The sequence below is a fragment of the Macaca mulatta genome, chromosome 19, assembly GCF_049350105.2.
Source record: "Macaca mulatta isolate MMU2019108-1 chromosome 19, T2T-MMU8v2.0, whole genome shotgun sequence".
In the NCBI taxonomy this organism is placed as follows: Eukaryota; Metazoa; Chordata; class Mammalia; order Primates; family Cercopithecidae; genus Macaca; species Macaca mulatta.
Genome location: NC_133424.1, coordinates 760677 through 785962, shown reverse-complemented (window position 1 = coordinate 785962; position 25286 = coordinate 760677). Strand labels below are relative to the sequence as shown.

At 47.7% G+C, this 25286-nt stretch overlaps 1 protein-coding gene and 1 long non-coding RNA gene across 2 annotated transcripts in view; one reads left to right on the top strand and one right to left on the bottom strand.

Annotated features, from left to right (window-relative positions):
• Positions 1 to 25286, top strand: part of LOC106995573 (uncharacterized) — a 131566-nt gene that overhangs the window by 79021 nt on the left and 27259 nt on the right. The gene's annotated exons all lie outside the window — the stretch shown is intronic.
• The window catches only part of LOC106995887 (disco-interacting protein 2 homolog C-like), a 202880-nt gene continuing 197318 nt past the window's right edge, over positions 19725 to 25286 (bottom strand). Inside the window, exons 7-8 of the mRNA XM_077978911.1 lie at positions 21085 to 21143; positions 19725 to 19861 (exon numbers count right to left, since the gene is read on the bottom strand). Coding sequence (XP_077835037.1) covers positions 21085 to 21143 — 59 coding nt within the window. The 3' untranslated portion in view covers positions 19725 to 19861. The remainder of the gene's footprint in view (positions 19862 to 21084; positions 21144 to 25286) is intronic.

The following is a 25286-nucleotide window of genomic DNA, read 5'->3' as shown; positions in this document are numbered from 1 at the left end:
TTGCCAAGTACATAAGCTTTGGCGGTTACCGTCTAGTGTCTGCGGGAGACCTAGAATTTGAACATTGTTGACTTTAGAACACTCTCATTTTGATAACACTCTACCTGTTCTCAACAATAGGAAATATGCTGTGTCCTTTTTTTTAATGCCTTAATATTCTGTGTTGTGGTGGCAGTAGTTGCAGCGGACTCTACTTCTGGTTCATGGTCATCGCCAAACACAAGCTTCTGGAAACCGTGTGAAAAATGAAGGGGAAAGTGCTTTTCTGCAAAGGGCTTTTTTGAACATCCTGTTTTTTTCTGGAATATCTGTGGTGGTGTAAAACGTTTTCATATTTAGGGGTTTGTAACGTGTTTTATACTGGTTAGCTTTGAAACCCCATGTTTTTGCATGTCATGGGGCTGCTTTATCCTATTCTATGATATAGCTGGTTTGCAAAACTATTGGTTATTTCACTTTAAAAACCAAAGCAGCTTACAGATTGAGTGTGATTCCTGTAAGAATTTAATTGTAAAATTGATTTGTGTTCAATAAGCTTACTGGAATGGCTAGATCCGTGGACAAAAAGATAAGAACATGTCAAGTCTCTGGGCCAGGAAGGACTTCCAAATAATACAAGTGATACACGGTAATTTCTTAACAAACAATTAGATTTAGTATATAACTGGTTAAAACCTCTATATTTTCTATTATAGCCATTCCACAGTGCCCATGGGGGTGGGCTGCAGCACTGCCTATGGAATCCAAGGTCTGTGGGCACTCAGGTCCCTGCAATAAAATGGCATCGTGTTTGCATATGACATATGCACATCCTCCTGCAGACAGTCATGTCAGGGTTGCTCGTAACAGCTATACCATGCACATGCCATGCGAGTAGTTGTTTAATGAATAATAAAGTCTGAATGCTTAGTACAAACACATTAAAAAAAAGTCTTGATCTATGGTTGGTTGAATCCACAGGCCTGGAACCCCGGGAGAGAATACAAACTCTAGAAGCAAAACGAACAAAGCACTTGAGGTCAGCAGTGACGGGTGTGGGATCACACTGAATCTCATGTGTTTTGCTGTCTGTGTCACTGTGTCCCGTGTAAACGGGAATCATTTGTAGCTTAAGGTAAAATAGGAAACAGGAAACACTACAGAATGGGCACGAAGGCGCGCCCCTCATTACCCCGTGTTAGAGCCAAGCATCTGCCTCCTGGGGAAGGATCTGTTCTGTGGGGAGACTAGATGTTGATGATTTCCGGATGTGTGAAGGGAAACTCCCTCCGAGAAGCGTGGCTTTGGCCAGAGCACGTCAGATGAGAGTTAGCGCGGCATGGAGTTTCCACAGTGCCTCTCAGGCCTGCTGCTTCTCTCCTCTCCCCACCCCTGGCCCTGACTCTTACCAAGGGAGGCAAGTTCAGCTCCAGCTGAGCCCCGCACAGGGCTGTGGGTCTCTAGGGCAGGTGCCCACCTTCGCCTGAACAGGCTGTGTCAGAGGAGGGTCTGGCTGTACTTGAGCTGTGAGAGATGCTCTCAGAGATCCAGCATCCTGAAAACCCAGGTGCTGAAGGTTCCTCCTCTTCCACCATCCTGCGGGGAAGGGGGTCTTATCCTGCTTCCCCTCAACCCGAGCTGACTTCTTGTCTGTTCTGTACACCTAGGTTTTCAGAACAGTTATTGTTAATCATCTAGCAGACAAACAACCATAAGGTGACAGCCTGGGAGGGTAGACGGCGCTGGAAGGTAGTTTCCTTAATAACAGCGTTCAGTTTCCTGTTTTGCCATCATTTGACCCAAGGCCCCAAGATAATTGAAATATTGTCAGCCAAACACCGATTTTTTATCTGAGTTTTTTTTTCTTTTTAAGTTATGGGTGCAAACTTATAACCAGGGACCTGACAAAAGAGAAGGATTTATTTGCAAAGTGAAAGTCGGGGATGGTTGGCATTTGCCAACTCTGACTAGCAGGGACCCAGGCTGCTTCCGTTCTGCCGCCCGACTCCTGATCCTCCAGCTCCTGCCCCTGTTCCCACCAGCAGGAAGAGGAGCGGGAAGATGCCTTTTCCCCTTTAAGGGGGTGAGGTGAGAGTTGCACCTGCCACTTAGCTAGTCCCTGGGGTGATTCTCCAGCATGGGTGGGAGTTGGGTTTGGAGGCCTGAGCCCCGTGAAGCTGGGGTTGCTGTTCCCTGAGCAGCAGGAAACTGGACTCTGGGAAGTGGGGTCAGAGGGTAGCATCCTCAGGAGGGGCCTCTCGTCCCATTTGACATCTTCACTGCAAAAGGGGGTGTGGGCTTCATGGTCCATTGACAAATAGAACGTTACTTTTTTTTGAAGCACATAGAACCCTAATTCCTTTGGCTTTTACTAAAGTGGCATTTTGTAATTCCACATGATTTCATTGATATACTCGCAGGAGAGAATGCTTCCTGTAAACCAGAAGGATCTCTGCGACAGTCCTCGATCCATAGAGAGTTCATTTTCCCAAGGTTATAGACACAGCCTTAGGAGGGGTTGAGGACACACTGCGGCAGCCTCAGGAGGTCCTGGACATGTGTCCAAGGTGTTTGGGGCACAACTTGGTCTTACACATTTTAGGGAGACATGAGACATCAATACATGTGAGACGTACGTTGGTTCAGTCTAGGAAGGATGGACGGCTCGAAGCGGGGAGGGATTTCCAGGTCACAGGTAGATCAGACAAATGCATTTCTGGTGCATCTTTCCAGAGGAAGCAGTCAGATCCGCATTTATCTCCGTGTGCAGATGGTGACTTTGAGTTCTGTCCTCTGTCCATGAGGAATTTCCTTGTGGATCGGTTGTGAGGGAGGTACGTGGCTTTTCCCCCCACCCCCAGTAGCTGTCTCTGTTAGGAAGAGCATGGGAGGCAGGTTTGGTCTAAGCTCTTCCTCACCTTGACGTCCCTTTACCTTAGTGATTTTGGGGTCCTGAGATGTATTTTCAACTTCATGTTTCTGAATACACTGGCACTCTAAACAGTGTTGTAGGAGGCATCTAACTTACTTAGAAGAAGAATCTATTTGGAAGGACTTGAGCACCTTCGTCCTTGAGAGAACCAAGCCTTTGTTTAGTTTGCTTTGCCCTGAGGCTGTTACGCTGTCCCGGGCTGTGCGGCCTTAGAAAGCTGTGCCCCTGTGAGCTACTGCCTGTGGAATCTGGTGACTTTGAAGTTAATCCAGCAGCTACATATTTTGGAAAGCAGATTCCCTCTTAAAGTGTTGGTGATTATGATTCTAGCACTAGAATTTCAGTGTGTATTTTCCACCCTTCTTACTTTGTCTCCTCATACACTGAGATGCTGCTGCATTTGCTCTTAGGCTTCATGGAGGGAGGGTCAGTTCTGACCCTTTCTTAGATATTGACCTTGAACGGACAGAATCGAGATTCAGGAAAACTCTTGAGCTGTGAGAGTGTGCTGATATCTATGTAAGTGGGGTTCATGTGTCAAACTCAGGTTTAAGAAAAACCAATTCTAGGCTGGGCATAGTGGCTCACACCTGTCATCCCAGCACCTTGGGAGGCTGAGTTGGGCAGTTCACTTTTGAGCCCAGGAATTCCAGACCAGCCTGGGCAACATAGCAAGACCCTGACTCTACAAAAAATTAAATAGGACAGGTGATGTACACTTGTGGTCCCAGCTACTCGGGAAGCTAAGGCTGGAGGATGACCCAAGCCTGGCAGGTTGAGGCTGCAGTGAACCATGATAGCACCACTGTACTTATGGTGCACTGTGCCTGAGTGACAGAAGAACCACCACCCCCCCACACACAAAATATCAATTCATGCAGTGGCCAGCTCTGCTGGGACCACCTGTTAAGACTACTCTGGGTCTCATGGTTTGAGAAGCGTCTGTCCGGAGTCGAGAGGGAGTAGCTTGAGGGCCTAGAAGCCAGTTCTTGTGGTTGAGCGTGATTGCGGGTGTGGAGTTGGGGGCAGGGCTCTCCACGGCATGAGTGGGTAAATGGACAGACTTCCAGGATGAGCCCCTGTGACTTTGCCTGGTTTACATCCGTCCAATACAAATCCACAGGCTCTTACTCTAGAAGCTTCTGCAGGGGCTGATGGACTGGCCTGGGGACAGAGGGTGCCCGCAGAGCCTCATGGTGCCGTCTGGTTTAGGAAGAGCACTTAGTCACCTAGATCTAGGATTTATGGCACTACAAGGGGACTCCTCACACTCGGAGCGGTATCCATCTGCATTCTAGACTTGGTTCTAGGCAAAGTATTTTGGAGCCTGTTGGTACCCTGTGTTCTGTTTATGTGTAAAACAAGTTAGAGTTATAACTAGTTAAAACCTATTTTTAAAATTTTGTCACAGAATATGGCAGTTGTGGTGGAGCCTGGCCAGAGACCCCCACACTCAGACGCTGTTGCTTGCTGGAGTTGCAGGCGTTGCCTGCATCGGCTGCCCCTCCCGGCGTGTCTGTGTTCTTGACACGGACGCCCATCGAGGCTCGGCCTGTGGGAGTCGTGCAGCCATTTGTCTCCGTGTTCCTCTGAGGTTCCGCAGACTTCACGGTCCCGTGGCAGAGCGTACGGTATCTGCTTGCATCCTGATTTCCCCAAACCCCAGGACAGACCAAGAGTTCCTTACACACAACTGCAGAGGGCCCCGTGGCGTGGATTTGCAGAGACACAGCCTTTCCCCAGCTTGGCCTTCGTCTCCAGAGTTGGCTTTAGGGTGATAGAAGCTTCCTTCAGACTGGGGGGCCTTGAAGCTTTGGTGCTAGGAATTCGGTGACCAGCACGGATGATACCCCGTTTCTCTGCATTTGTAGCAATAGTTGTTAACACGACCACGAGATGTACAGAGGAAGGAAAAAGGAGGTTTTATTTTCAGAGTAACACTCTGTGCTTTGGGAAATGTGGTCTTGGGGGAGCTGTAAGCACACGCCCCTCAGGAGGGGAGGAGGCCGCGGCTTTACACGTTCCGGGGTTTGTTGGCTGTGTGTGTTCATCGGGCTCAAGGAATGTCTGAACGTTTACAGGGAAAGTGGGGTTTGTTCATCCGGTTCGTACAATGTCTGAACACTTACAGGGAAAGTCTAGCACACATGCAGTGAGTTAACCTGTAACATCCATGTTCGCCTTGGGGCAAGTGTAACATTTGAAATGAGGTGGACTGGGCGTGTCATGTACAAAGGTGAGCTGTTGGGCGCAGACGTTTATGCGCAGCCTCAGTCACAGCCAGGACTGGCTCAGGGTCTGCAGCCTGTGGCAGGAAAGGACACTCCTGAGGCCATTCTGTCCAGTCGGGGCTGCCGGCAGGGTCCCAGGGTGGGGCTGTCTGGTCGACCGGCATCTGGAGTCCACCCAGGTCCAGTGGGCAGCGTTCCTCTAAACCAGGCTTCTGATTGTGGAGGAGACTTCATGCTGGTTAACACACTGTACAGGAGTAATTTTGTGGGGCTTTGGGGTCCACCTTCCCTATGATGCCGGTTACATTTCTCTCCGGACCTCACAGCCACAGAGATTGCACCTCGTCTGACAGCAGGGGGTGCCATGTTGACATAGTAATTTATTGTATTAACCTTTTTATTACTATTTTAATAACTTTTTTTTTCTTTTTAAAGAGATAGGGTATTGCTGTGTTACTCAAGCCAGTCTTGAACTCCTGGCCTCAAGCAATCCTCCCACCTCGGCCTCCCAAAGTGCTGGGCTTATAGACGTGAGCCAGTGCGCCCAGCCTACAGCCATGTTTTTAAAACTCAGCAGTTTAAAAATCCTATTCCTTTTACCCCCTCAAGCAGGCTGGTTGGCCTTGTGCAAACTGGGGTGTCACGATCTTAGCCCCCCTTTTATTTTTCCCTTTGGCCTCAAATTCTGATGAGAACAGCAGTTACAAAATGGGCTTTAGGTGATTCTTCCGTTACTAAAGCCAGAATTCTCACCAGTTAGAGATGTTTGTCCCCAGGATTCCAGAAAGCTGTTTTGAATCAAGCCCGTAGCAAATAAGTAAGGAACTAAACTCTTGGTCCTCTGCTTAGTACCAGGGGAATGGGTTAGTTGCTCATACCCTTTGATCTGTGCTCACGTGCTGCATCTCATCACGGGAAGCAGAGTCGCCCTGTGGAATAAAGCCCGGCTCAAGGTGGCGCGTCGAGACGCTTGGGGCTGTCAGTCCCTTATACAGCGGCAGACTTGGAGACTCAGTATCGCGTGCAGAGCCCAGGCAACCGGAGTGCATCCACCTTAGAGACCACATGGACGGTCGGCAAGGTGGATGTCCGGGCATATGGCCTTGACAGGCCCACTGCGAGGTGAATTAGGAATTCGTTAGCAAAGAAATCAAACTCGCCTTTGGGTCCCAACTACTTGGAAGGTTGAGGCGGGAGGATTGCTTGAGGCAGAAGTTCAAGGCCGCGATGAGCCATGATTGTAATACTGCACTCTGGACTGGGTGACATAGCGAGACTCCAAGTCAAAAAAACAAAAACAAAAACAAAAAAAAACCTTACTCTTCATAGCAAGAGGGAGAATTTATCAAAGTAACTGAAACAAAATCTTAGATGATGTAATTTCAGTGGCTAAGTGAGCTGTCCAGCCCACGTGGCTGGCTCACAACGCAACAGAGCCAGGTGCTGCTGCAACTGCCCCCCAGTCCCGATCGCTTGTGGACATTTTCTGTTTTCCCATATCTCCCTTTTGGATACGTAGCTCGCTACTTTATAGCTAAGCATCAGTAAAACAGGTTGTCTATTTTGAAAGTAACTATTTTGTCTTTTAAGGACAGAAAATGAAGCAGGTGACAATAGCATGGCAACCTGGTGAATAGATTTAGAGGAATATTTAATACTTGGCACCACTCTGATCCCTTCTTCTCTCATGCTTAGTTACAGCTACCGCCTCCTAGGACAGAACACTTTCAGCTCTGTGAGTAGGAATTAAACATGTTCTAAATCAGAAGTTTTAGTTAAGCAGTATTTTATGTGAATGCCCAGATCCTAAGTGTTCACTGTACTGGTGTGTGGTGTTGAAGAAGGAACGAGGGCTTGGGGCCACGTCTATGGTGCAGCGTCCGGGTTCCGATATGTGAGATGAGGGCCATGAGACACGGCCTGGAAGGTTCAGACTGTGGGATTGAAGGGATCTACCCACTCCTGGAAAGCCTCAAGTCTAACTTGACTTGGGCTGGTTTTAGGGAGATGCTGGCAGCGCTGTCCACACAGGTCACTGGGAGGGGCTCCGGCACCGTCCCCGTCAGGTGTCTCATGATCAGCCCAGCTTGCTCATCTCAGAAGCTGTTGGTCGTGTTCTCGTTCCTGTTGTTTGTTGCGTGTTATTTAGGTTCTGTTCATGTGGGGACCTAGGAAGTTCCACAGTGAGAGGAGAGCCGCTGAGCCGCCTTCCTGCCTGGACGCCAGCCCCACGGAGGACCGTAACTGCTTGAGGTTGGCTTCTGCCCCGGCCTCACCTGTGGAGGCATTGATGCAGTGGTACTTTCTAAGCTCCTGGGGCACACAGTGCTGTTGTGTGGATCCACAGGCCACTGTGGCGTCCAAGCACGTGCTCCCGGAGGAGAGGACTCTGCGGGCACTGATAGTGGGAGCTGGCTGAGAGTCCAGCAAGTGAGACTCCCTGTGACGTGCACAGCTGCCATCTGCACAGCCCCTCCTGAGGTCAAGATGGTCGTGCGATAAATGCACAAAGCGCGTCTCCAGCAAAAAGCCGCCAAGTGTCCACATCCAGGATATCCACCAAGGTGGCCTTTTGGTGTTAATACGATGAATGTGAGCAGCAGGTGGTCTGTGTCGAGTGTGACTGTGCCACTGCAGTTTTGTTCTCATGTCTTGATGAGCATGAACGGTTCCTGACGAGGGTAGGTAAGGATGCTGTGACCTGAGACTCTGCAGTATTGTAGCTTGAGGAACCAAGGAGTTTTTCTGTCTTGCAAACCTGTCAGGGAGGATGTTCCAGGCTGGTGACTGCTCCATGAGGTATTCAGAGATCCAGGTTTCTTCCCGACCCCTGCTCTGCGTTCCCAGGGACACGGCTGTCCTTGCCGTGGTTGGGAATGGGTGATTGCCATGCTGGTGGGGGAGGCTTAAGGTGAGAGTGGCCCTGATTTACCTAATCTACATAACGACAGGGAGCCTGGGAGTAAAGTGTAGCCATGGCCTGGAGGATGGATGATGGATGTTGGTGAACGACTGGCTGCACTCACCGCAGCTGGCCCAGGAATGGGGAAGGATGGCTGAGTATGCCGTTCAACGGTACCTGGTTCTTTCAGATTTGACTTCCTTATGGATTTTCTGCTGTAAAGAGGAGAGAGCCTGTGGTTCTAGGCCAAGCATCTCACTCATCTCATAACATCTTGTATCCCTCAGCCAACATTTATGTCAAGTTTTAGAAGTCCTATCAAACTGGCAAGCATTTCTCAATTTGGTTTAACCATTGGATTTTATATCTGTGTCTGCATCTCTATTTTACATCTATGTGGTTATTTGACACTCTGTAGTACCTTTGTAATAGGTTCTATTTGGTGGAAGTTACTTTCAACAAACCCTTGCTGCTACTTGAATTTTCAAGGTTGCAAGTAGAAAGGAGAGAATAAAAACCACATCTTCTCTAATTTTAAAATGTGTTGTTTCTCAAATCACACCAGAAGTACAGATATTACAAATTACAAAAGCAGCCAGAATCAAGGTTAAGAGATTTCTGGGCGATTCTGGCTAATCAGCAGTATTTGCTGAGGTGTGTGCAGCAGAGCAACATGCCAAGAAGCCCGGGATGGGGGAGAGTTGGGAGGCCAGGCTGTGACTTCGGAGGTGTGTTACCTCAGGGAGAGGAGCTAGATGTAGAGAGGATAAATGGCCACAGGTGTGACCACCGCCATCCTTGCGCGGTACGGAGGCCTTTCTACAGGGGCCTTTGTGAGCTGAGTTAAAAATCGAAATTGAGAGAGTGCAATGCATTCTTAGTTTTTAAAATAAAATGCTAATAGAGAACGTTTTGTTTGTAAGAATGTAAAATGTTACATCTTTGTTTAGAATTTAAGAATAATAATTTGCTTCTGAGATCTTTGTGACTGAGATTTGAAATCTTAAGTATGGTTTTTTCTTCCATGTTTTATACATATGCACGTATACACATATATGTAAGGTATATAAAAGGAAAATAAGCGTGTCTGTATTCACATTTATATACACTTCCATAATGTGTATACTTCCAGTCACACATAGGTCTAAGAGACTATGACTTGACTTGATAACCATGAGAGGGTAATCGCGCCTCCCGCGTTCCAGGCCTCACACAGCCCGTGCCAGGTTTTGGAAGCAGGAGTTTGTCTGCAGCCACTTCGGGAAGCGTGTGGTTGCCAGGATTGCCTAGAGCTCCAGGCTGTCTCCAGTCCCAGCCTCCCTGGGGTAGAAGCTGCCCTACCAGGGGCCTGGACATGGACGTTAGGGCCCTGAGCCAGGGACCGCTCCTGAAGCGGGGGGCTCCCCTCACGGTTGGGCATGAGAACCGAGGATAGGAGGCGGAACCAGCCTCGGGCCAGTGCACGGCCTCGCTGAAGTGCTTGCGGGAAGCCCCAGCTGTACTTTGCTGACCCCATAGACAGCACCTCACTCTGTGAGATCCCCCTGGCCCACCCCTCAGGTTCCTAAAATGATGAAGGTTTCCTGAGCTGTGAATTTTTAGGTCTAGGCTAAAAAGTCCTGGGACAGGCTCACAGGGTTCTTTATGTAGAAATGATGAGTGTGCTGGTGACTCAGAGCAGGCACTGCACCCTCACTCCAGGGTCCTTCGTGCCAGGTGGAAACGAGCGTGTGGGTCACCCAGAGTCCCTGCATCCTCACTCCAGTCACTGCTCTTTGGTTTCTTAATTAAAAGCCTAAAAGCCTTGATAATGAAAATGCATTCTCCCCAGAGAGTCGAGTTTCCGGTTATGGAGGCTCACCTGTAAATGCCGTGCCAGGTCAAATATGCTGAGATCTGGGCCAGGTCCTGCTTCCTGCTCGCGGCCAAAGCAGGTACTTCATTTGGGAGGTGACCCAGGGGGATATTTGAGAGGCCTGCCGGTCCCCGAGGGATGAATCTGCTGGCCTTCACACTCTGCTCCGGCCTCCATCAGCTCCTTTCTACCTGCAAACTGCCTGCTTTGACGTTGCCATCATTGGAGATATGTTAGGGACTCAGTATGGGTTGACACCCATAGGACCAGCAGATCGTGGAAAGGTGGGAACCAGGGCTGGGAGGGTGGTGACCACGGCCAAACTGAGAACCGTGGTGGGCTGGGAGGTCCATCTTCTGTCTAAAGTGTTTTTCAAAATATAAAACATAGTGTCTCAGGAGCATGAGAGGGCAGGCCACAGACGGGGAGAACGCATCTGTAAAAGACTCATCTGAGAAAGGCTGTTATCCAAACCGTGCAACGAACTCTCAAAACTCAACAAGAAAATGAATAACCTGATTAAAAATGGACCAAAGACCTGGACAGATACCCCAACAAAGAAGATACACAGATGGCAAATCTACACGTGGAAACATGACCCGCGTCTTATGTCATAGGGTGAGGCGTCACTGTGCACCCATCGGCCTGGCCAAAACCCGAACTCCGACACTGCCGCGTGCTGGTGGGTGTGTGGGCATCAGGACCCTCATTCGTCACTGGGGGAAGTGGGGCAGCTGCTGTAGGAGGCAGCGTGGCGGTTTTCCGTGGAACTAAGCTCTCCAACCACAGGAGCAATCACAGTCCTGGACGTTTACTCGGAGGAGCTAAAAGTTTACTTCCATGCGGAAATGTGCACACAGACGTTGACAGCAGCTTTATAATTGCCAAAACCAGAAAGCAACCAAGATGCCCTTCAGCAGGTGAATGGATAAACTGTGGTATGTCAGATACTGGGATATTATTCAGCACTAAAAAGAACTGGACCCCTAAGCCATGAAGACAAGGAAGGATCTTAAACGCATGTTGCTAAGTGAGACTCCAATCTGGAAAGGCTGCCTGCTGTCTGAGTCCAACCACAGCACAGTCTGGAAAAGGCAAAGCTGTGGAGACAGTCAAACAGTCAGTGGCTGCCAGGGGCTGGGGAAGGGAGAGATGAATGGGAGGAGCATAGGGGATATGGAAGGTGGGAAACAACTCCAGGTGGGGCTTTCATGGGGGATGCATGCCGTTCCACGTCTGTGAAACCCACAGAGTGAGCAGCAGCAGGCCGAGTCCTCGTGTGAGCTGTGAACTGTGGGTGGTGGTGCCGTGTTGATGCGGGTCTGTCGGTCGTACAGACATGCTGGTCTGGTGAGGGCAGGAGAATGATGGAGGCTATGCCTGTGCTGGGAAAGGAGATAGGTGAGGACTCTCTGTACTTTCCTCTTGATTTTGCTATGAACCAAAAACTGCTTTTAAAAATGTCTATTGAAAAGACAAACAAAAGAGTGCTGGCCAGACAACATCTGTGTGAGGGTGTGGCCTGTGTTCTACATTCAGAATTTCCGTTAGAATACACACATCTAAATTTTTCAAAGTTAAACCTTTGCATTAAGTAACTCGCTACCAAGTTACAGTATCAGCTTGAGCGCTGCCAGGATGGCCAGGATCCTGTATCCTGACAGGCTTCTCCCCTTGCAGGTGCAGTTGACGTCCATGGCCACATCCCAGTAAGCAGCAGGGCTGGAATCAGGAGTCGGGCTTTGCAGGACAGAGAGGAAGTGAGATCTGTAAGCACGTGGCTGAGGGCCGGCAGGGGGGAACCCATGGCAGGGGGCCAGCAGGGATGACTTTTTGATCAGTTTTCCTTATCGCTGAGGCCTTCCTAGACTTGGGGAGTTGGAGTCCCCACTCTCGGGTGCCTCAGAAACCAAAGGCTGCTCGTAATCCTCAAGTTCCAGATGCCTCAGGGGAGGTACCTGGGTTGTTGGGTGCAGTTCTGTTATTTGCTGCTCGGTGGGATTTGCCCACAGCATTTCTGGTTGTTTTTAAGAGCTGATGTTTGAGCTGCTTATAATCACATATGGATGTCGATCTACCAATAAAAGTTAAGAGCAGAATTTTAGTTCAAAGAGTTGTGAAAATGCTCAAGGTCGTGTACTAATATATACATTACATTTGTGGAAATATCTAAAAGTCCAGGATTTATATTAAACACTTCTCTTGATTTTTGTGATATCTACCTGTCATTTTTCCATTTGATTAATAGATGTCAGAGGGCTTAAATTTTGAGTGCCTGAATTCACTGAAATTAAAACTTCTTACATCAAATGTAATTGAACTGAACGTAGCCAACAGTGCATGCTTTTATAAGTACTGATTAAAATATATATAAAAACACATATCCATGAACATGCAGATGGGGGCAACATATTAAACCATGGAAGTAGAATTAGTATTGTTTTCTGAGAAGACAAATTTTTAAAAAGCTAAGGGGTCTTATAACTTTCTAGTTTCCAACTTATTTACCCTAAAGTGGAAGATTGACAGCAGCAGAAGAGGAGATCCTGGGCCAGTGCAGGCTCTGGGAGCAGCGGGGTGAGTGCTGGAAGGAGCTGGCTTGAGGCAGAGCAGGGAGGTGCTCAGACAGGCCAGGACGGCCTCAGGGCACGCGGCTCAGTGAGTGAGAAAAGGTTCACATTTCTTGGAGAGCCCTTGACTCTGCCCACGGAAAACCCAAACTCCTTCCAACGGGGATGTGCATCTCATGTAAAAGTCGTTACTCCCAGAAAGAAAGCCAGTGGATGTAGAAATTTTACGTATGCAGAAATTATTTCAAATTTGTTTCTAACCTTATCCTTTTCTTCCCCCATCTTAATGTGTGGTGACTTTCTGCAGGTGACGCACACATCTTAGGAGAGCGCTGTATTTCAGTTGCTGTTGGCTCTGTTGTGACTTTGTGGTGTCCGATGTTCTGGTTCTGAGGTTCTGCCCAGAACGTGGCTCCTCCCTGCTGAGCGTTGCTTGTTGAAGGCCCGTGTGGAAACTTTCCCTGTAAGCTCGTTGCCCACAGCAGTCTTGGTTCAGAAATCTTTGGACCTCCTGAGACTCCACACAACCTTCTAAACTTTCTAGCGTGACGTTTTCATTTTACTCTTCCCCACTAACTCAGATGTTTTCCAGAATGTAAGTAATCTGCTGCATGCAGGGTGGGGGGTGCCCTCCGTTGGCTCTGGGGAGAAGCATCGCTGTTTCTCCGGGTGGAGCTTCCCGCCCACCATGGTGTGCTCCAAGACGCAGCAGGGTTCTTTGGCAGAAGTAACCATCGAAGGCCCGTGTCTCCGTGGCATGGTGGCTGTGGGTATGCGGCCTCGCAGCCATACCGGCCCCTCCCCATCAATGGCACCACGGAGAGGAGCAGGGTGAGGCCTGGGATCTGTCTCCAGAATCACAGCTGTGCTTCCGAGACTGCGTCGTCCGTTTGTAACTAGACATGCAGAGAAAGTGTTGGAGATCAGCAGGAGACGGTGTCTGTCCCTAATGAGCTCAGGCATGCTCTTGAGAGGGTCAGGTTTCTGTGCGACAGATCTGGACTCAGCCTGGCTGTGGCAGTGGAGGTGACTGCTGGGCTTTGGCAAGGCTGCACCCACTGTCCGTCTGAAATGGCCCCCTTCCCTGGCTCACGGTGCCAACTGGGTCCCCAGGCCTGTGTATGTGTCGGGGAAGGGGTGGGTGGGGGTCCTACTTTATTGCCGTATCCAATGGCACGCGGGGTCAGCACTCAGGAAACATGTGCTGTGTGGGTCAGCGATTGAGTTCAGAAACCTGGAAAATTCAGCAGTGTAGGCTTTGGGCATGACCCGTCCAGCCTTGGGGCTCTTTCTCTGAATTTCCTTCCATGGCATCCTCCTCATCCCAGGGGCCCCTGTCCCCGTATGGCTGTTGGCAGCTTCACAGGTTCCTCTGCCTCCCCTCCCAGGCCCTGGAGTGGCTGGAACAGCTAGTGGCTGTGCAGACCCCACAGCCAGTAGATCGTTGGTGCCAACGCCTTGGGCCTGGGTTACCTGAGTCAAGGACTCCAGTACATGGCTGAGCTCACCCCGAATGTCTGGATCAGAAGGCCTTGGGTTGCAGAAAGGTGGGAGTTCGATATCGAAGGACAGCCTCCAAAGCAGAAGGGGAAATGGCTGTGCTGGATGGGCAGCTAGAAGAGTCTGTGCACAGCCTGGGACCCAGTGCAGACACAGAGCTGACATGGGCACTGCAGTGACACGGCCACCATGGAAGTGGGCAAAGTTATAGGCTTCAGATCGATATGGAGGGGCTGGTCTAAAACAATCCTCTGTTTCCTTTAATCCTAGCAACTGCTGGCTTTTGGGGTGGGGGAGTGAGATCTGTGGTGGCCGCGAGGAGAGACAGGGATTTTAATTAAACCCCTCTTTCTGGGAGAGGGGAGTAGCCGTTTCTGTAGGGCAGTGAGCATCGTCATCTCAGGCAGCTCAGGCTGCTGTAACGAAACATCATTGACTGAGTGGCTTATGAACAACAGGAATTTGTTTCTCACAGTTCTAGCGGCTGGATGGCAGGATCAGGGTGCCGCACGGGTGGATTCTGGTGTGGACTCCTTCCCGGTTGGCACACACCTTCTCTCTGGCCCTGACACAATGGGAGAGTGAGGGATTTGCTGGGCCCCTTTCTGAGGCACAAATCCCATTCAAGGGTCTCCAGCCTCGGGAACTCATCACCTCCCAAAGACCTCCTGACAGCATCACATTGAGGGTGAGGATTTCAACCTGTGTTTTGGGGGGCAGGCAGTTCGTAATCTTCACCCTCTTTGTGTATTTCTGACTCAACATTGAGTCTGCCTTTGGCTCTCCAGGGGACAGAGCCTGTGTGGACACTGAGCAAGGTCAGAGCTGCAAGCATGTGCACATCGGGGGCAAGGGAGCTGCCAGGGGTGTGAGAAGGGGGTTTCAGCGTCAATCGGAGCTGCTTTCCTGGCAAATGTACTCATAAGCTATCCTGGCAACATTTGCTTTTCACGAAGAGTCGATGAGGCAGTGGGGGCAGCAGGCGGTGTTGCCAGAAGCTTGGAACTGATGGGCAGCAGAGAAGGGGCAGAGGCCATGACCTTGGGGTGGTCAGCAGTGCCAGGTGTCTGCCCTCCAGGTCTCAAGTCTGTGATTGTGCAGAGACTGAGCAGACCGGGGCTTGCCGGCCAGTGTGGCTCTCATGCAGGTGATTATCGGGGTTGCTTTCTATGTAATGTTCCCTCAACCCCATCCCCCCCACCACCAATTTCTGTAACTAGCAGAAATGATGCTGCGTTTCCTTGATGAAGCCTTGAGTTTCCCATGGAGATGTAGGAATAGCACGATTTGGCTCACGTCAAAATACTTTGCAGTGAAGCTGCACGGAAGAGGATTCTAGGCTTCCATTTGACGTTTTCAACAATGCCTGAGTGTTACAGGACCGTCTTGCTTGTTAAAAAGCACCAGATGAAAAAGGCTACTGGTTAATAAAGGAGACTTTTTACATTAGCACAGAGAGGGTGGCTTGAGATAAATTCAGCGTAACGTAGGTGTGTTTGTAAGCCGTTAAAAGGACCATCTCTCTGCTGGCGACACATGTTTTCCGGTATTGGTTTTGTTCTGTAAAAGGATGACTGGCATTCGGCAGAGTCATTCCAGAATTCACCTGGAAGGTGTCCACATGGTGCCTTTTCTCCTGACATTCTGGGCACCTCGAGGAATCATTCCTGTCTTCAGCACTAGCAGGAGACTTTTCCTGAACACCTGGCTCCTCTTTGGCGTTGTGGGTGTGAAGGGGTCAGAGTGAGCCTGTCTTCATGGAGCTTTCAGACACCATGGGGATAGTGTGGCACAAGTGTCGGGCTCAGGGGGGACGGAGGCTTTCCCCCAGAAAACAGCTGCCGATTCCAGGATGGTCCTCGACCCCTCCTCCCTCTGTTCCTCTGCGTCATGTGTGAATTAAGGCTGTTCTATCGTAGCGGGGGTGTCATGTTAACTGGAAGTGTGCTTTTTTACTGGGCAGTAAGTAAATTAATGGTACATTTGCCAAGGACAGCGAGGTTTGATTTGATGAATCCAGTGGGGGAAAGGAGAAGGGGCTTGGCTGGGTGGGTACGTGTGTGATGGGAGCAGAATGGAGCAGCCATGCAGGCTGTTGGGATGGAGGGGCCACGCCCGCATTTCCATGGGGTCCGTCGCTGTTTGTGCCACTAGATCTGAACCTCTGTCTCTACAGTAGTAACGCATCATTCACGTCCCAGCAGGCCAAGTCCTCAGGAAAATGGGGCCAAAAAGTAGAAAACCATGACCGTAGAAGGTAACGGCACATGACTGAGCTTTCTGGGTGGTGCGTCCTTGTGATAAAAACAGTCCTGAGCTGAACACCAGAATGAAAACGAACCTTCCTCCGTGCTGAAGGCGGAAGAGGTGTGCTTGGCTATCCGCAGTGCCTGCCTGTTTGGGCGGTGATTACTGCAGGTCACACGTGCTGTACAGGAGGAGGGCAGTGAACTCTGGAGCCAGGCTGGCCGGGTGCAAGTCCCAGCTCCATAGCCAGCTCTGTGATCTGGGACAATTCACCTATGTCCTCTGCCTCTCGGTTTCCTCCTCTGTAAAATGGGGGTAATAGTCGCATCTATCTGAAAGGGCTATGTGAGAATTAAACGACCTTGTAAATGTAAGGGGCTGAGAACAGTATCTGCTCTTGGTGAGCAGGATGACCAGGAGGTGACCAGCAAAATACCCCTTTTGAAGCCTCAATACTGTTCCGTAGTGAGCAAAGACACAGCTCCTGTGTGGACAAAGCCATTAATAGTCGATCCTGGCAGGCAGAGTGCAGATTCCTTCGAATCAGAAATTTGAACTCTGGCCAATGACTGCTGTACTGATTAAATCTTAGGATTTGTTGTTAATGGTAAAGTAGTCTACAAAAACAAACAGTCTGAAGGAGTTTGAGAGGGTGTGGGCTCAGCTGCAACCTCTCCTCCCAAGGCCGTTGGTCAACATCTCCAGCCCTGTGGAAAGACAGAAGCAGTGAAGAAAATGTCGGACAAACATTTGGTGTGTTTGTACACTTCTCCCAGAAATCCTAAATGCTTTGCATGTTTCAGCTAATAATTCATTAAAATGGATTATGCTGACCATTTTATAACCTACTTCACTGCTCTGTCTAAATCCATCCCTTTGTGACAAATTTTTTTACAGTTGGCTCATTTTTTCAATTGTGTTTGCTGTCTTACTCCCATGTAAAGGATAAGTGTGCATGTTTATGTTGATTTGACTGAGACAGCTAATGCTAAATGTCTCTGTTCCTTGAATGTTGACTTGTGATGGTGTCATTTAAGTCTCTTCTTTTACCCCTTGAGTCAGCAAAATATTCCGTGCTACTTTGAATATTGCTCATTAGTGTTATGGAGAGTATAAAACTTGCTCATTAGTGTTATGGAGATTATAAAAGCAAATGGAATAAGTTTCCTGCCTTCAGGAGGATTGAAATCTCAGTTGGTATGACAGCATGGGTGGGAGTCAGCTCAGTTTGCAGCTTTTAAAACATGTTGGAATCTTTCCTCTGCCACTTTTGATGGTGAGACCCTGAGCAAATCATTTCCACAAGCATCATGCTCTCTATCTATGACATGGAAGTAAAAATAGCAATCTTGACTGAATTGTGATGACTACAGACGTGTACCTAACCTCTTATTTACCGCCTCCCGATAGAAGATATTGTAACTCATCCCATTTGAGAGCAGGTGGTGATCACCCCATCCTGTGAGATTCAAGTATAAGTATCTGGAATCCCCCATCTGCAGGTGAGGAAGACCCAGCAGCCCTCACAATGTCTTCTGGAAACTGGATTTTGTTTGAAGGGCGAACTGACTCCAAGTTTCTTCTGTTTTCACGTATTGTCCTTCCTACGTGGCTCCTGGGGTTTTTCCCTTCCTCCCAATCTACATTAACCTGATAACAGCCAGCTATGTTTTCTAGAATTCCCCTAAATTGACTCATGCCAAATACTGAATACAGTAGATTGTGAGGGGTTCATTAAATCACGATAGAGCATCCTAAGAAGGAAAGTAGACACCTTTGTTCTTAAAGGGTCTTCAGCTATCCCACCCTGGAGAAGGTTGCTGATTGCCTTTTCTCCTCAGGCAGTCTTGATACTATGCATCACTTCTTTTCTCTGAGATGGAGTCTCGCTCTGTCACTCAGGCTGGAGTGCAGTGTCATGATCTTGGCTCACTGCAACCTCCATCTCCTGGGTTCAAGTGATTCTCCTGCCTCAGCCTCCCGGGTAGCTGGACTACAGGTATGTGCCACCACACCCAGCTAATTTTTGTATTTTTGGTAGAGACAGGGCTTCACGATATTGGTCAGACTGGTCTTGAACTCTTGACCTCGTGATCCATCCACGTTGGCTTCCCAAAGTGTTGGGATTACAGGCATGAGTCACCGTACCCGGCCTGCATCACTTTTTATGCCTCGTCTTCATCCTTACAGCTTCTCCTTCCTAGTGGCCTCAACTCCCAACCCCGGAGTACGGGTCACAACTGTCCATCTTCTTGCACCGCAGCTTAATTCCCCTTCTTCTCCTCCCCACCATGCCCTATGGGCTGCTTTTCTACAACCAGAGTGGAGACCCAGGGAGATCTGCTAAACTAAGACAGTGCTCACCCCTGGGAGAAAAATCTACTTCCCAGTTCTCAGTCCTGCTAAACTATTGTTAAGATAAAGAAGGACCATGATAAATCCTATTGGCTAAGAGAAGAAGATTCTCCATGTTGCCATAGGACAAGAGAGGAGGTGACAGAATCTGCAGCCATTTGGTCGAATATGTGATATGTGAGTCATTCTGAGGAATACGTTAAAATTCTGTAGTCAGATCTTTGAAAATGGTAGTTCCAGGAGAGGGAATAATGTAACAAAAAACCCAGGCAGAAAACAAGTGTGTGTGTGTGGAGAAGAACAATAATGTGATGTGAATGAAGGGTTCGGTGTCATGAGTGAGAAATGGCTGACCGAAAGTAGGGAGATGCAGAGAGGAAAATACCACAGGAAGACTGAACATCACATTAAGTGATTTAGGTGATTCTGCCTGCAGTGCAAATATTTTGGGCTCCGAAGTGAAGTCATCAAAAGGTTTACGTCTGTAATGGAGGATTGGTCTAGATAGCCTCTCAGATCCCACTCGGCTTTGAGATCCTTGATTCCGGGTCACACCTGCGGGTCTGGAGGGCAGTTCTGCAGGGTCATGAAGGAAGGATTCCAGGAGGCTGGAACACGAAGGGCATTCAGGTGACCACATCAAGAGATCAAGTGGGGTAACAAAAGCCTGAACTAAAAGGAATGCAGTGTAAATATGAAGGAGAAAGAGGAAATGGGAAACTTACTAGAAACGATAAGTAGAGAAAAAGGGGAACGTGTGATTCCAAGGTTTAGAACAGTATTTGTAAGTTATAGTCCCACAACTTCTTGCATAAACAGTATATAAGAGAGTCATTTTAAGAAGAATAGCAAACTTCCAAGTTCCACTGAAAGACATCAGCATCTCTGTGGAGTGAATTGGGGAAAGAGAATGAAGAGGTCTGCTCAACTTTTAGACACACAAAATGTGAATTGAATTGCATGAGTGACAACAATGTGAAGATATTTAACAGGAGCTCTTTTTTCTCTTTTTGGCCTACAGTATTTAATCCTTCTATCATCATTATCGTCCTTTCTCTAATTTGATGTCTTTGAACCTTTATTCAAAAATCTACTACGTATATGTAACATGTTTGTGAGATTATTACTAGACCCTCTAGGAGGTTTCATTAACCCAGTTTTCTCTTATTATACCAATACCACACTATCTTGGTAGTTCAGGTAAGTCCTCCACCGTTTTATTCCAAGTTGTCTTAGCTCTGTTGGGTTCTTTAAATTTCCAGACACATTTTGGAATCCGCTAGTTCATTTCTACTGAAAAATAAAAATAAAAAATAAAAATCATGCTGTGATTTTGATTGGAATTGCATTAAACCTCTGATCCACAAGCGCAGAACTGACATCTTAACAATATTGAGCCTGCTGATCCATGGACACAATATATCACTTCATTTATTTAGTTCTTTAATTTATCTCAACATCACTGCCTGCTTTTCAGTCTATAGATCTTACACATCTTTTGTCAGATTTAGTCTGAAGTATTTCATGTTTTGATGTGCTATAATATTGCTTTGAAAATTTCCATTTCCAATTATTTCTTTGCCAGTGTATAAAGAGATAAATACTGCTTATGGAAAGTTTGCAAGATACAAGCTAAACACAAACTCACTTATTAGTAAGTAATTTATTATTATTAGTTTTAGTGGCTTTTTGTGATTTCAGGAGATTTTCCACACAGGTGATCACGTCACCTGCAGATACAGATAGTTTTAAATCTTATTTTCTAATAAGGGTGCATTTTATATATTTTAACTTGCCTTATTGCACTGACTAGACTCCAAAAAAATGCTGAAAAGCAGTGAGGAAAAAGTCATCAGGTGGGATGGTAAATACAGCCCTTGTTCTTCCATTTTGACCTGAAGCACCCAGTGTGATCATTTTCTCATTTGATTTTCGTGAGGACTTTTTGTTTCCTTTTTTTCCTTTTATTTTTAAAAAATACACTAGCTTTTAGGCAGTTTCACCTTCACAGAAAAATTGAGGGAAAGGTGCAGAGAGTCCTTCTATATGCCTTCCCTTCCCCCACGTGCACAGCCTCCCCCACTAAAAACTCTCCTGCCCAGAGGGAGCGTTTGTAACAATTGAAGAACCGACGTTGACATATTGTCACCCAGAGTCCACAGTTTACATGAGGGCTCCGTCTTGGTGCTGGTTCTATGGGTTTGAACAAATGTGTCATGACATGTATCCACCATGATAGCATCGTACAGAGCAGTTGCACTAAAATCCTAAAAATTTCCATGTTCCACCTCATCATCTCTCCCTCTTCCCAACACCTAGGAACCACGGATAGTTTCACTCCATAGTCTGGCCTTTTTCTGAATGTCCTTTAGTCTTTTCTGATAGGTCTCTTTTGTGTAGCCGTGCATGTTTAAAGTTCCTACGTGTCTTTTCATGGCTTGACAGCTCACTTCTTTTCAGTGCTGAAGAATATGCCATTGTTTGGATGTATCACAGGTTATTTATCCACTCACCTAGTGAAGAACATTTTGGTTTCTTCGTTGCCTCCAAGTTTGAGCAATTATGAATAGAGCTGCAATAAAATTAGCAATTATGATTAAAGCTTCTATAAATGTCCGTGTGCAGGTTTTTCTGTGAACACAAGTTTTCAACTCCTTTGGATAAATACCGAACAGTGCAATAGCTGGATCACATGTTAAGAGGATATCTCGTGCCCATCAATGATACACTGGATACACAAAATGTGGCACGTATATACCACGGAATACTATGCAACCATAAAAAAGAATGGGTTCCTGTCCTTTACAGGGACATGGATGAAGCTGGAAGCCATCATTCTCAGCAAACTAAAAGAGGAACAGAAAACCAAACACCACATGCTCTCACTCATAAGTGGGAGTTGAACAATGAGATCACATGGACACGGGGAGGGGAACGACACACACGGGGGCCTGTTGGGGGGTGGAGGCAAGAGGAGGGAGAGCATTAGGACAAATACCTCATGCATGCAGGGCTTAAAACCTAGATGATGGGTTGACAGGTGCAGCAAACCACCATGGCACATGTATCCAAGAACTTAAAGTAAAATTTAAAAAATAGGGAGTATAGTTTGGTAAGACAATGTGATAATTTTACAAACACAAAACATGTCATACCCACTTCCCTCAAGTGCTTTCAACAGCATCCTATTGCTGTTAAGAGAATAAAGCATCTACCATCATCTCCCAGCCCCTGCCTTCCTTCATTCTTGTCTTGTGCCACTTTCTCCCGTGTTTACTTCCTTGCACGTGCCTGTTTCCTGCTGCAAGAGGCATTCTGCACGCACCCCCATCTCTGTTTAGACCGTGGTGTCCCTACACTCCACCCCCCTCAACAATCAACCTCTACTTCTCTCCAGACTGCAAGGGGATCATACCTTCCAGAATGCATCGGTTTTCTACCTCTCATCCCAAGATACGCCAGATTCTTTTACAGCATAAATTTAGAGAACCCCGCTTCCCTTTCTTTGGTGTGCTTTCCTGAATTCTTCATCAGAAACCCATTAGAGTGATTGTCTTATTAGTGCCCATTCTCCCCATCAGGCTGCAGGTTCGTGAGAGCAGGGGCCACGGTCATGTTGGTGAACCACGGTATTCTCAGTGACTATCCATGTGCTTAGAAAGTATTTGCTGAATGGGTAAATGGGTCTGCAGTTCCAACCAAAGCTAGAAGCTTGACTTTGGAAGAATGAAAGTAGATAACATCTCCAAAGCAGACCCCATAACATGAGAAAAGAAAGGAAGAACGGAGGCAGAGCTGAAGGATGAATATCGGCACAGGAGTAGGTGAGAGTTCCAGAAATGCTGGGTTTTCACGTGTTTTTACTTACCTCATATCTGTGTTTCCATCTCTGTGTAGCGTGACTCTCACATCCCTCTCTATTTCTACATTTCTTTACTGACCAGGACAGAGAGAGTGCATTGGACACACTACTAACCAGCCTACTCTCTCGGACTTGCAAGAAAATGTAGAGAAAACAATCTAGAAATGGTATCTCAGAAGAAAAAAAAATATCAAAAATATGAGAATAAATGTGGGAAAAAAATCAATGTTTAAAGACAACTTCTCAACATATTTAGGTATCTCTGGGACCTAAAATTTCATCAGAACTCCCCACACTTCTTTCTTTTTACATTGCTGTGTGTGTGTGTGTGTGTGTGTGTGTGTGTGTGTGTGTGTGTGTATTCAACAGAAATCTACCAAAAAAAAAAATTATGCTATTGCTAGAATAATGCTACTACAGGGGAGAAAAATGTAATCTTTTCTTACACCCATCTTAGCTTCATTGGCTGGGGTTCCTATAACAAAAGACAGATGAACCCCCAAAAAAGCAAATGGAGGCTTATTAGCATGTATATTTCATATATACATGGGAGATACACAGGGAATGAGGGAATCTCAGAGAGACAGCTCAGATCTTTCTTTTATGTAACATCTTCAACAAGGATAATAAACGTTTATAGAAGTGCCAAGACAAAGTAAAAGGACTTTGGGTCATTGGGGGCAACAAATTGTGGGAAAGCCAATAAATGATAGATTTTTGTGTAAATTCCTCTGGTGCTGTTTCCTGAATGATAAGGGTCTGAAGTTGTCTACAGAGATTGACCTGCGTCCTTTCTGACAGAGAGGGGAGAAAAGGCACTTTTGTCTTTGTGTAATATGGTTATGTTGTGTGCTTTTCAGAAAATAGAGGGAAGGCCAGAGCGCTTCTTAATTGCCTTCAGCTCAAAATATTTTAGCATAGCGTGTTTTATTCTCTGGACTGTTCCTGCTGCAGCTATCTCTAAAGGCATCAGTCGCACCAACAGCACTACTTGTGGGGAAATATTGAGCAGAACTGGAATCAAATGTATAATTCAGCCCCACAGAGTCTCTGAGCCACAGGATAGAGAACTGCCCGGGAGTCAAAGCAGACACTGAGCATCTGACATTCTAAGAGTCTCCTTCCAGTAGATCGGCACATAAACTCAAGTTCTTTTCACAGATTTGTCTGTGTTTCTTTTGTGGAAAAAAACATAACCCTGTAGCTAAAATGTCTACTTCACAGTGCATGAAAACATCTGGAGCCTTAGCCAGAAGCAGCACAGACCCAGGCAGCCTGGTGATGTCCGACGGGGACAGCCCACAAGATCCATCAGCATGTGGCCCTGCGAGCCGCCACCAGTAACATATGTTTACATGCTAATGAATGTCAGGCTCATTTAGAACAAATTTGCATCCATCAAAGTCAAACAGCGAGCAGAGCAGCACATTTTCCTGTGTGTCAGGGGCCCCTGAGATACTGGGGAGAACTTGAATTGCCTGACCCCTTCAACTTCCAAGCATCCCAGAGGGAAAATGCAGACCCCAGGAAAGGACTGTGCTGGAAACCATTTGTTCTTACAGATGTTCGGAGTAGTCTTGTGACTGACCCAAAGACTCCCCTCTGAGGGTGGGGGAGACCTAGGTTAGGGGAAGGTGAACCGTGCTGCCTTCTAAGACCTTCCTTCTAAGGGAGGGTGGGGGAAACCCAGAGTAGGTGGAGGTGAGCCATGCCAGCAAGACCTTCCTGCTAAGGGAAGGTGGGGGAGACCTAGGGTAGGTGGAGGTGAGCCGTGCGGGCAGGATCTTCCTTCTAAGGGAGGATGAAGTGTGCTTTGCTAGACTCCGCGCTTGAGTCTCAGCGTGGCCGACGCAGATGGGAGCAAGTCACTTCTATCTTATGATTCTGGGTGTCCTCATCTGTCATGGAAGGTTTGGTTAGATGAGCTTAAAGTCACTCCAGTTGCAAAGCTGTGTGACTTGTAGATACATGTCAGTGTGAATGACTCAATTCACTCTTACAAGTTGCACAGATAGCCAGGCTTCTCCTTGTATCAGTCAGGAGGTCCCAGAAGACTTTGTCACAGGCAAAGAGGTGATTAAAAGGAGTCACTGACAGGATTCTTTGGAGATCGGTGGGCAGGGCCCAAGGGAAGTGAGAATAGCACTCCCCATCATGGGCAAGGGATGCCTGGGGAGGGGCTGCTACCGTGGACAGGCATGAGTAAGAGAGGAGTGAGGACAGCTCCTCTCCCTCCTCCACCTTCCACTTACTGCCAGCAATGAATCCAACCAGCAGCCCTAGGCCAGGCCAGGCTCCCAGAGTCAGAGCCAGGAAGAAGCCAGGCACATGGAGAAGCCACTGGTCCCCCACCAACACCAAGGGTGCAGTAAGAATTTTGATGTAAATATTTAAAAACTCATTCGACAACTTCCTATCTCCCCAACCAGCCTCTACATATGATTCCACCTTTTCCAACTCCTGAGCCATCGTCAGGGGTGTCACAGGGGTGGGGCTGCCTGCTCTGCCCAGGGCCCAGGGCCCGGGACCCTCCAACCTTCGGAGGTCTGGGGTCCCCTCTCTCCTCCCTGGGAGCAATTGTCTTCTCTGCTGTCAAATTATCACTTCCATCCTCCCACAACACACGAGAATTTAAGACAGGATTTTGGTGGGGACACAGCTAAACCATATCAAAGGGGGGACCTGGGGCTACCTCATGGGGCTCTGGCATGAGCTTGGGTGACACAGGTTATAAGACCCCATCTGCTTCAGGTTTAATTGCATACACCAAGATTCCCAGGTTGTAGTCCTAATCAAGGACCTCAGAATGTGTCTGTATGTGGAGATAGGCCTTTTAAAGAGGTGATTAAGGTA